Here is an 11926-nt window from a genome sequence, read left to right on the forward strand (position 1 = left end):
CTCCTCCCCCCGCCAGAAGATCAAATTGAATCTTTTACTTACCTCTTGCAAAAAAAAAAAAAAAAGTTGATTTACTCAAAAAAAAAAAAAAAAAAAAAGACACAGCTTGGGAATTCCGTGACCGTCCAGTGGTTAGAAATGGGTGCTTTCACTTGGATGTCCCAGGTTCAATCCCTGATTGGGGAGCTTAGATCCGTGGCAAATGGGCTGGGCGGGGTGAACCGTTGGCGCGGGTGGGGGCGGGGGCGGGACGAGCCCAGCGGAGCGTGGTTGAAAGACACAATTTATTTACACACTCGTTCATTCATTCAACAAATATTGTCTTCCTCGCGGTGGGAATACAGCAGTAAAGAGAATTGATAAACATCCTTACCTCTTATGACATTTTAAATGATGGAAGACATGAGAATTGAGAAAAAGTAGATGTTAAATAGGTGTAATATAGATGGAGGAATCAGGGGTAGGGATAAAAAACAAACTAGGCATTCCCTTCATATATGGTGGAATTTAAGCCATTAATATTGGATGATTTTTGTAAAGTTTATGAGTATTCGTACAAGCTTGGAGAAAATGTGGAAAGATGCACTGAGAAACTAGTGAGAAAGACCTAGAGTCAAATCCCAGACGTTAGTCTCTTGGAAGTTTACCCAGTCTCTCAAAGCCTGTCTGTAACATGGGAAGAATAACAGTTATTCAAATAGCTCCACCGCCGCCACCTCTTGGTGTAGAAAGAGGTGCCGCGCAGGTGAAATCTCCAAGACACAGAGCCCAGGGTGACGCCAGTGAGGCCATATTGGCTACGGGAAGTGCGGAGGCGTTGCGACCGCTGTCATTTTCAGTTAGGGCATGGGGCGACTTCCGGTTACCATTTTGCGTGACAGTAGAGGCGGAGCTCCGGCTGACGCATTCATTAGGGGCTGGGCTCCGAGGGCACCTCCCTGACAGCGACTGAACGCTAAGCCCGGAGGGCGGAGGCAAGCTATCGTAGCCCCGCCCCCGACTTTGGGCTCCACCTCCCGGCCCCACTTCCGCCGGGTGAGCGTCGGTAGGCGTCGGTGCCGTAAATCGGGCTGTCGGTTTGCCGCATCACGGAAGATGGCGGCCACGGCGGTGAACGGGGTGGCCGGCACCTCGAGCTCGGGGCCTGCGGCGGCCTCGGGCGCAATCCTGCAAGCCGCGGCCGGCATGTACGAGCAGCTCAAGGGAGAGTGGAACCGGAAAAGCCCTAATCTTAGCAAGTGCGGGGAAGAGCTGGGCCGTCTCAAGGTAAGGATCGGCCGGGGGTGCTTCGAGGGGTCCAAATCCAACCGAGTTTCAGGCTCAGGGGGAAACCGCGGTGCCGACGGGACTAAGGCGGACTGGGCTATCTAATAGGGTGAAGGATTCAGAGGAGCCGAAGTGCGGTTTGGAGACATGAAGATGTGAGAGGGACCTCGAACAGACTAAATGCGGCCCCACGGTCGGGGGTGATGGAGAGGGTGTTTCTGGCACACCCGAGTGAGAGGTTAAAATTTTGGTGCTTGGAGGCCTAGCTGGAGTGGTAGGATGGGGCTGTCAGCTTTTGTGATGTAGGATTCTGGCCGCCACCAAGTGGAAAATGAGGACTGGACAGGGACATGGAAGAAGGAAGCTGAGATGATGGGGTTCGTGGTTAAGACCAGGCTAAGTTGGGGTCCGAGAAGTCTGGGGCTTAGGAATAGATCTGTGGAGAGGGGGGCCCAGCTAAGTTGTGAGGGCAGGACTGAAGCTGGGAAAAATACTCTTATAGCACAGGACCTTAATGGGGCTCGGATTGCTTCAGGCCAGGTGGAGGGGGTGCAGGTGGGCTGGACCACGTTGCTGAGGGGAGTGTATCTGATAAGGGATGATGTGTGAGCTGGACTATAGGAAGAGATTAGCCCCCTTTCCTCCTTGGTGTAGGTTGAGGGGGGTAGCTTGTCCCAACCCAACAAGTGTGGGAAAGTGTTGCCAAAGAACCAAAGGTGCTAGTGTCTCCCCACCCCCTTTATTCCACTGGGTCAGGTATGGAGTGGGTCTCCCCAGTGGGTCTATTAATACTTATAACATGAAGTCATCCTAAATGAGCCCACATCATGTGTCCAGGCCCTGATCTGATGGCTTTATGAGGACTGACTCCTTTAATACTCATAACAGCCTTATGAGTCAGGGATGATGGCTAGCTCTATTTTCTAGGTGGGAAAATGAAGGCCTAGATAAAAATAAATAACTCATACTTAAAGTCCCATCTTCTTTCCTTCCTTCCCCTGCCCTCCTCTTCAGCTGGTTTTGTTGGAGCTCAACTTCCTGCCAACCACAGGGACCAAACTGACCAAGCAGCAGCTCATTCTGGCCCGTGAGTGTCACTGGAATTGATGGGGGGTTTATGGACTTGGGTCATGGCAGGAATGGTAGCAGTGGTGGTCAAGGTCGGGACTCTGGTCACCTCTTGAGAACTTCCTCTGTTGCCTACAGGTGACATACTGGAGATCGGGGCTCAGTGGAGTATCCTACGCAAGGACATCCCCTCCTTCGAGCGGTACATGGCCCAGCTCAAATGCTACTACTTCGATTACAAGTGAGGATGGACCTGGCCCCTAATTTGGTGTGTGTGTGTGTGTAGCGGCTTCCCTGGTGGCTCAGTGGTAAAGAATCTGCCTGCCAATACAGGAGGTGGGCAGATCCCTGGGTTGGGAAGATCCCCTGGAGAAGGGAATGACAACTCGCTCCAGTATTTTTGCTTGGAAAATCCCATGGACAGAGGAGCCTGGCGGCCTACAGTCCATGGGATCACAGAATTGGATGCAGCTGAGCACACAGTAGTGTGTGTGTTGGAGGGGGTGGGTGGTTTACATGGCAGCTTTATATCCTTGTTGCTCTAGCCACTTGGGACATCTTCCTTCACCTGGGAATTTCCCCTTTGCATAGCTGTGTGCCCAGAAACCTCAGGGTTCGTGGTTGGCCTGGAGGTCCTGAGTGTGGGATTACACCGTCCAGTCTCAATTAACCTCTGGTCTATCTCCTCCTTCACATTCCCATCCTAAATTTCCCCTCCCCAGTGTGGCCACCGTCCCGTTTTACCTGCCTTGATCCCGGCCTTGCCCTCTTCCATTCATCCCTCCATGGCAGCTGGTAGGATCTTCCTGACACTAAAATTTGACCATGTTGATTGTCTGCTTAGAACCTGTCATGACTCTCTGTAGCACTCAGGTTTCAGACCAAGCTCTTTCCTGTGGTCTTCAGTGGGGTATCAGCACTGACTCCTCTGTCTGTCTGTCTCCCATCTGGCCTTGTCTCTCCTATTGGACTGTGAGTCTTCTAAAAACAGAAGGGTCTTGGTCACTGCTGTGTCCCGGCACAGCCTAGTATGGAGCCTGGCCCCGAACAGAGACTCACTGACTGCACGTTGAATATGAAACTGAATGGTTTCATAACCGAATGGAGTTTCCATGGAGACTGATGGTTAAGAATTTGACAGGAGAAGCTAGAAAAACTGAATTTGAAGCTATTTTTCCCCCTTCCTGATTATATGATCTTGGGCAAGTGGTTTCACCTCTCTAATTCTCAGTTTCCCCCCAGAAGTGAAGGTAATGCTTATTAATATAATCATAGTTAGCACTTCTGTAGAATTTCTTGGGGCCAGATACCGTTCTGATCACTGTACCTGGATTAAATAACTTAATCAGTTAACCCTATTCATTTAACCCACCTCTATGAGATGGGTACTGTGATGATAACCTGTTTTACAGTTAGGGGAACTGAGGCTTAGTCACTTTACTGGAGTGAGGTCACTTTCTAGGGCCCATATGATTGTGACTTCTTTATGTCTCTTTGAGCCTCAGTTATATGTGAAAATCCAGGAACTAGTGCTCCTCCAAGGAGAGAGCATCGGGCAGTCATCAGGGTGGATCCCTGGAGCCTGTGGTGTGGGGAGCTTGGTTGGTAGCTAAGCCCTGCTTACCTTGGATTCCCACTCTGGTCTATAGGGAGCAGCTCCCAGAGTCAGCCTACATGCACCAGCTCCTGGGCCTCAACCTCCTATTCCTGCTGTCCCAGAACCGGGTGGCTGAGTTCCACACAGAGTTGGAACGGCTGCCTGCCAAGGACATCCAGACCAACGTGTACATCAAGCATCCGGTGTCCCTCGAGCAAGTGAGGCTGAGGAAGTGGGAGGGGAGGGCCTGGCTAAAGGGAGCGGTGCAGGGAGAGACACTCGGGAGGGTTTCCTGGAAGACTAGGCAGAGCTCAGCCTGTGGACTCATTTGCTCATTTGTCCAACAAATATTGAGCCCTAGCCATGTACGCAGGCATTTTGGTTGGTTTTCTGACTGTACAGTGAACAGAACAGACCAAATCTCAGATCTTATGAGGTTGACATTCATGTGAGGAAGCAGATAGTAAACAAATGACTATGTGTGTGTGTGTGTGTCTGTGTGTACATACCAGGGAGGGCTTCCTAGAAGAGGAGGACCCATCTGCATGGGGAATGGTGACTCTATGGCAGAGAATGTTCTGGCAGAGTGTAGATTATGGAGGCACTGGGATTACAGTGAGACCTCAGTGGGGATGCCCCTGTGCTGCCTCTTCCTCATGGTCTCTTCTTCCCCACCCGTCCTCTACAGTACCTGATGGAGGGCAGCTACAACAAGGTATTCCTGGCCAAAGGCAACATTCCTGCCGAGAGCTACACTTTCTTCATCGACATCCTGCTTGACACTATCAGGTGTGGGGGGGCGGGGCGGGGCAGGGCCCTGCAGAGTGTAGAAAGAGCTTGGACTCCAGAGTCAGACAGCTCTGTGTTTGAATCCCATTCGGGCCACTTGTGATCTGGGGAGGCTGGGCACATCAGTTTCCCTTCTGTGAACTGGAACTGGTCATGAGATGGTAGTAAGAGCCCTCATCTCACTCTGGGCCCATGGAATTCGACCCTGAGCATGGGCCTGGTGCCCAGACGTTGCTCAGCTCAGCGCTCAGACAGAGACCCTGCTGCCTTTCTTATGGAAGTAGTCCTTGAGTCATCTAGCTTCACCTCAGGTCACCTAAACTCTGCAACCTCAGTTTTCTGTTCTTTAGAATAGGGCTACCAAATCCTGCTAGCTCCCTGGGGGTTGCTGTGTACACAGGTGGCATTGCATGGGCGGTTGGGCATGACGTGTACAAGTCCAAGTGTTCAGGTGGTGTCAGAGTTGGTTCACCTGGGCAAAGCGCCAGATTGAGTTGTTTTCTCATTCCTCCAGTGACAAAGCTGGGCCCAGAGAGGTGCAGGGAGTGAGGAGAGGCAGTTTAGTGGGTTTAGGTTATTTTTAACCCTGAAATATTTCTACTTTTTGCAGTGCACAGGGAATATTATGATGAGTGCCCACATACCTACCACCTGGCCCAAGAGATACTAATGAAACACCTCACAAACGGGCATGCTCCTCCTTGTCACTAGTTTTTGCCCAGAGCTACCCCTTCTCCCATTTCAGTGGCTTGATGTCATGCTGTTTTTTACTTCAGTGTTGACCTCTTAAAATGGGTACAAAGAACCCCCTTGGGATTGGATCCTGTGGGGAGGGTGTTAGGTGAAGAGATCCCCTTCTGTGAATCTGAGGCTCAGTTTCAGCCAAGCCTGAAGTCCTCGTGGCTAGGAGTGAGAATCTGAGCCTGGGTCTAGGAGTCCCGGAGACCTGAGTGTGTGCCCGGCTCTGGCCCTGGCTTTGCAGCTCTAGTCAAGCTACTTTCCCCTGAGCCCCGAGGGGATAAATGGGGCAGGTAACATATTTCAGCCATAAGTGCTGAACTGAAGGGCCAGGCCTTGTCTGTGCACAGTAATGAGACTCATCTTCCCCCAGGGATGAGATTGCTGGTTGTATCGAGAAGGCCTATGAGAAAATCCTCTTCACCGAGGCCACCCGGATCCTCTTCTTCAACACACCCAAAAAGATGACAGACTACGCCAAGAAGGTGGCTGGGGTGGAGGTCAGGGGACCATGGGGTGCACTCACTGACAGCAGGGTGGGATGGCCCGGAGGGACACTGGAGCCAGACTCCAGTTGTGCGACCTCAGGCAGGTGGCCAGACTTCTCTGAACTTCAGTTTCCCTGTCTGTAGAAAGGGCTCGGGTTTCTATGTGGGATGAGCTGAGCCCAGCATTTGGCACCAGCCGGAGGCGGAGGCTTAGCACTTGGTGGTGGCTGTCCTTATGAGAATTCCTTGGAGAGGGCAGCTTTTCCCTGCAAGACTCTGGTTCATTGGCTCTGGGGTGTTTGTGTGGGAGCAGGGTCCCTGGAGGTGCTGGTGCTTGTGATGGAGCAGCCCTGGTGACTGACGAGGGTCATGGTCAGACTGGAATAGGTGAAACTGAACTTGGGTGTTGGGGACAGCTGATATCTAATGATCGTTTACTCTGGGCCAAACATTGTTCTCAGTATTTTTGATTCATTTGAATCCCCACAACAGACCCAGAGAGGTGTGTAATTAGGGTCCCATCTCAAACATGGAGAAACAGGGGCACAGAAAAGTGAAATTACTTGCCCAGGGTTGTGCACATTAGAGCAGGGTTGGTGAGGAAAGTGAGCCAGAGCCTACATGGGTAAGTGCTGGCTTGGGGGGCTGGGGAGGGTGTGTGTGATCACCCCACCCATCTCCCATCTCTTCTTTCTTGCAGCGAGGGTGGGTCCTGGGCCTCAACAACTACTACAGCTTTGCCAGCCAGCAGCAGAAGCCAGAAGATACCACCATCCCTTCCACTGAGCTGGCCAAACAGGTCATCGAGTATGCCCGGCAGCTGGAGATGATCGTCTGAGCCCACCAGGCACTGGGATGGGGCAGGGCTTGCATTATTTAAGGCAGTTGCAGTGCAGAGTTCCCCCTAATAAAGATGGATTGACATTTTCTTTCTTAGGCCCTTGTCACCCCAGGTGGATTGGTAGGGACATAAGTTCTTATCTCTGAAGAACTTGGAAGTTTGGGGGCCTGAGGAAGTCTGAGGTAGCCCTGGGTCAGCCTCTTTCCAGTGGCCATTGCTCAGAGTCTCCAACACAGATGCCCACTGCAGGGCCCAGTGGCACTGTGGGCTGGGGGAGGGACAGGCCCCAATAGAGGGACTATTGCAGCTAGCTGTGGACACTCGGGAAGGCCAGGCCAAGGTACCAGTGTTTCAGTGAAGGGGGCGAAATGTCCTGATATTGAAAAATACTTGGAATGAATTAAACCAGTTTTTAAAAATGACATGCTAAATCGACCTCTGTGGAACAAAAGGCACAAGGCCCTGGCCTGGGTGGGCCTTCATTCCCACTCTTCTGAGCCAGTGCTGTGACGTAGGACCTCTGTACCTCCCAGCCTATGTTTCCTGCCCTTGAAGTTCTCAAGGTGTTGAAGGCAGAGTCCAAATTTGACTCGGCAACTTGTGGGATGTGGGATTTTCAAGATTTTCTTTGAGTCAGTTTCCCCAGCTGCATAATGGGAAGGATCATTTCTGCTTTTCCGAGTGATTTGCGCTAAACCCTGAGCTTGGCACCAGATCAATTGGTTGGAAATGGGGTTGATTCTGTTAAGGGGAATGAGAATGTCTCACCTGTGGGCTCATCAGTCCACATGCTGGATGAACAGAACCTCCCTTATTGATGGTCTAGGTCCAGCTTCCTGTTCCCAGGGTGTGGTGTTTCCAGGGAGACCTCTGCCCCACCTCACCCCTCCAACCCTTAGCTGGTGACTGACAGGCATCTCAGCATCTGGATGGTTATTTTATTGTCAAGGAGGGGGAGGCAGAGGGCATTGAGCAGACTGCACTCAGTTGGAATGGGTAGCCTGCAGGTCATAGTGCTCCAGCCCGGCTACCAGGGAGCCGGCCAACTTGATGGTGGCAACCCAGGGTGGCTCACTCAGGTGGTTGGTGGGCGTGCTCAGCCTACAGGGAGGGTAGAATCATCAGAACCTGTGTGGCCAGGCCTTTACCCATTCTAGGCTCCACTTTCTCCGTCTGTGTAAGAGACCATGACTGAATATCCCAAAGGGAATTTAAATCAGGGCTGTATCCGTGTAATAAACTTAGTAGGAAAGAGGGCTGAGAGCTGGTGATAATGGTTCCCCCAACTCCCCCTCCAGGCCCCAGCTGAGCCCCAGAGGTCCCAGGGCAGAGTGTCTCACTGTGACTCAGGACTCAGGGTCCAGCAGACCCGGATGATGACCACATTCTGAGATGAAGGGGTGAAGGAGACGCAACCAGAGGATGCAGTGTCTCCCCTGAATCTGCAGAACCAAGGGTAATCTCTGCAGGACAAGGACTGGGGCACCGGCGCCCTCTGGTGGTCAAAGACTGGAGCGGTCAGGAGTCGAGGGGACTAGGTTTGGGGCTTCCTTTGGAAGCCTGCATTTATAACCATTTGGTTCCAGAAGACCATCATCTCTTCTGTCTCTGAAGAGCTTGGGACATGGTCCTTCTTAATGTCATCGGGGACAGGGTCAAGGCAGTGAATAGGATCAGGCCAGCTGGGACCAGTATCCCTGGTGAGAGTAACAAGGGAGGTTATCCATCAGAGGTCTGGATACTAAGGGGCTGGGCCAAGGTGTTCTCTGTCTGGGAGCAGCGTGCTATCAAAGGCTCCTATTGGTTCTGAAAGATTGGGGTTCAGTTGGGTTTGAGATGCAGCCAAGGGGAGGGTCTAGGGGCAGCTGGGGTCAGGAGGCCAAAAGGTTGAATGGGGCCCTCCAGGAAAGTCAATTTCAGGACTTGTAGTATCCCCCCCTCCCTCCCTCCCTGACCTCCCCTCACCAGGCAGACACGTTTCTTGGCAGGCGGCGGTGGCGTGGCTGGTGGCGGCAGTAACACTTGCAGGGACAGGAGTTAAGCACCTGGAAGGGTGGCCAGTGGCGCGCGGCGCCCGAATTAGCTGTCCCCGCCGGAAGCGCCCCGCTGCCGCCACCCCCTGCACCACGGCTGTCAGTCACAGTAGTGGCTGTACGTTCGCGGGGACCATCTCCGGGCGCGCCATCCTCACGCGGAACCGCGCGGGCTGCACGGGGACCCTTGTTCCTGCGCGTGCGGGTCTTAACGGGCGCGGGCGCAGGTGGTAATGGCTCGTCCACAGTGGGAGCTGGAGCCGGGGATGGGGCCGGGGCCGGGGCCGGGGCCTGGTCGGCAGCCAAGGCCGAGGACAGAGCGGGAGCCGGGACGGGAGCCGGGGCGGGAGTCACGGCCGACTCCGAGTGGCCCGGCCCCGGGGCGGGCGGGAGCGTCACGGGCAGCGGCGTTGGCTGGAGCACGGGCGGCTGCGGTGTGGGAGGTGGCGCTGGAGGCGGCGTGGGTGGTGGTGTGGGCGGTGGCGGCGGCAGCTCGGGGGGGCCGGGAGGCCCGGGGCGCACAGGCTCGCCATTGGTGGGCGCCGGGAAGATGAACATAGGCGGCGCCAGTAAGGCGGGTGCGGGCCTCCGGATCCCGGGAGCAGGATGTATCTGCCCTGGAGCAGGCGGTGCGGAGCCCCAGGGTCCTGAGAAAGCGGCTGCGCGCCGTCTGGGCGCCCCGACGCCTCCGCCAGCCCCATTGAAGCGAAAGTGGCGTTCAGGGCCTTCAGGAGGGCTCACCCAGTCAAATTTGGGCTTCGAGCCAGGGAAGGTGGTGTAAGGTGGTGGCGGAAGGGTCCGGGCGTGGGACGCAGGCGCCGAGGGGGGTCCAGAACACCCCTCGCCGTCTCCATCACCGCCCTCTGCTTCCTGAGTTCCCCGAGGGACCTCTCCCGAGGGGCGAGAGGCCCCGGGAGCCAGGGGTCCCTGCTTCAGGACCTCAGCGTAGGAGATGGCGCCCGAGGCGGCGAAGAGTCCGCCGCCGCCGCCGCCCCCGCCCCCGAAAGAGGCTTTAGCGGCTAAAGAACTCGACGCTGCCGCAGCGGGCAGAGGGGGCCCCGACTTGAAGGTGACTTTACACAGCAGACTCAGGCCGGGCTCGGAGGCCGCAGGCCTGGCCATTTCGCCCTCGCCTGCTTGGGGAGGTGCCCCCCTGCGGGCCCCGCTGTCCGTCTGGCCCTCGCTGCCGAGTCTGGCCTGGCTTTCTGTAGGGGTTGCGGCGGGTGTGGCCAGAGTAGGAGTGATTCTGCGGTCCGGGGGCTGCCGGTCGGAAGGTGACGGTAGTGGCGGCTTCCGCGGCTCCAAGGGCGGCGGAGTCGGAGATGGGGCCCTCGGGACAGGGTCGGGGTCCTCTTCGGTTAGTTGCCGGGACGGCGGCGGCAGCGGGCGGAGGCTCGGAGGGTCGCCCTGGCCGCGATGACTCGCCTCCAGCAGACCGCGGATCCGGGGCACCGGAGTGCCCGTGGGTTTTCGCCACTTAGACGGCGCGGGCAGCAGGGTCCCCACGGGGGGCGGGGGTGGTGTGGAGACCGCGGCCGCAGCCGCCTCCTCTGAAGGGGGCGTCACCGGCGAGGGCAGTTCTAAGGTCAGGGGCAGGGGTGAGGGTGAGGCCTGGGGCTCCGGGGGTACCAGGAGTCCCGGGGGCGCGGAGCTGCCAGGGAACCAGACGCCCAGCCCGCGAGCCAGGCGCATGGCCGGGGAGGAGGGGGTCACCTCGGGCTCCACCAGTGATGTCCGGCGGGAGTCGGAGGACCGGTCCGAGGCCTGCTCTTTTCGGGAGCCCCCGCCCGCGGACGGCTCCGACTGCACGTTCCCCATTTCTGACGGAGGTCGGGACTGTGGTCAGAAAAACTTCCGCCAGTCAATCTGCCAGGACTGTGGGGACCCCCCCGAAGCTGGCTGAACTTGGTCCTGTCCGCCAGAACCGACTCCACCTTTGTTCCTCAAGACCTCCTCAGGCACTGGTTTCTCCCCGCATTCCTGTTCCCTGACTCTTGACGTTCACGCCTTCTTCCTCGTGGCCCCATACAACTAGCTGCTGCTCAGATACTTAGTCTCTTATCCTCTTAGTGTATTAAGGCCCGGTTCCTGTCTCTCTGGCTGGTCCCTCATATCACATCCCTACACTGTGGCCACGTTTCAGGTCTCTAAGCTCCAAGACATAGGTCTTGCCCGCTTCCCTGGCAATCACGCAGGCCGCGACACTCATGACGTCGGCCTCTGTAGCCTATAAGGCCTACAAAGAGTTCAAGCTTCTTTCCCAGGACTTTAACTGGGCTCCTGAGGCCCAAGCCCCGCCCCCACCCTCTCATACCGCCTCCGATTGTCAAAGAACCTGGCCTTCTCAAGTCCCCTCCCACTCCTGCCCAGGTCTGGCCCCGCCTCCGCTTAACAATTCCTGGTATTCTTGTCAGTCTAACCCCTCCGTCATCACCTCTAACCCTCAGATCCCTCTCTATGTGTTGATCATTTGGTCCTGTCCTCTTCCCGGCTTTAATCCTAAATTTCTTTTCCCGCTCCTCGTCTAGAGGCAGGCCTCACACTCAGGCCCCACCCCTTTCCCCAAGCTCCTCCTTGGCTCCTCCTTCGCTCGGAGGATGCCACTCACCAACTCCTCCAGCTGACCAAAGTTCAGACCGCGGCCCCCTGGGCCCAGGGCAGGGCGGGGAACGGCCGTAGCAGAAAATAACCGAAAAGAACGGAGGTGCGGGTGAAGGCAAGTGGGCGAGACAGCGAGGGCGGACCCCGAGCTCGAGGCCCCGCCCCCGAGCTCGAGGCTCCGCCCTCTTGTGAGCCAGCCTAAGCACAGCCCCTAACGAACCTGGATCTCCCTTTGAAATACTCCGGTGTCTTCTTCCCCGCCCCCCAGACCTCGTAGTCCTAGGCCTCATCTCTTTAGAACGTTTTTTTAGCCCCGCCCCTTTACAATGCCCCGCCCCCTCCGTTATTACTTCTCCCGAAGCCCCGCCCATTACGAACTCTGCTACGTAGCTCCTCCCTTTTGGAACTCTCCGTCGTCCGGCCCCTAAAGACAATTTACTTATAAGCTCCGTCCTTCTAAGACCTGGCAACCTCTCTTCCCAAGACCCTCTCCTTCCTCTGGCCG

The 11926-nt window shown here is 55.9% G+C and overlaps 2 protein-coding genes across 2 annotated transcripts; one reads left to right on the plus strand and one right to left on the minus strand.

Annotated features, from left to right (window-relative positions):
• Positions 1-1020: 1020 nt before the first annotated feature.
• PSMD8 (proteasome 26S subunit, non-ATPase 8) lies at positions 1021-7209 on the plus strand. Its single transcript, XM_061139205.1, has 7 exons — positions 1021-1266; positions 2281-2353; positions 2473-2575; positions 3984-4149; positions 4620-4720; positions 5832-5943; positions 6647-7209. Exons 1-7 carry the CDS (start codon positions 1096-1098, stop codon positions 6782-6784), a joined length of 864 nt encoding a protein of 287 aa, XP_060995188.1. The 5' UTR covers positions 1021-1095; the 3' UTR covers positions 6785-7209.
• Positions 7210-7217: 8 nt separating this feature from the next.
• Positions 7218-11700, minus strand: GGN (gametogenetin). The gene is made up of 3 exons (XM_061139204.1): positions 11642-11700; positions 8753-10656; positions 7218-7888 (listed from the first exon to the last, which is right to left on the minus strand). Exons 2-3 carry the CDS (start codon positions 10636-10638, stop codon positions 7771-7773), a joined length of 2004 nt encoding a protein of 667 aa, XP_060995187.1. The 5' UTR covers positions 10639-10656; positions 11642-11700; the 3' UTR covers positions 7218-7770.
• Positions 11701-11926: the final 226 nt, after the last annotated feature.

Source organism: Dama dama, chromosome 4 (genome assembly GCF_033118175.1).
Source record: "Dama dama isolate Ldn47 chromosome 4, ASM3311817v1, whole genome shotgun sequence".
NCBI classification, from domain to species: domain Eukaryota; kingdom Metazoa; phylum Chordata; class Mammalia; order Artiodactyla; family Cervidae; genus Dama; species Dama dama.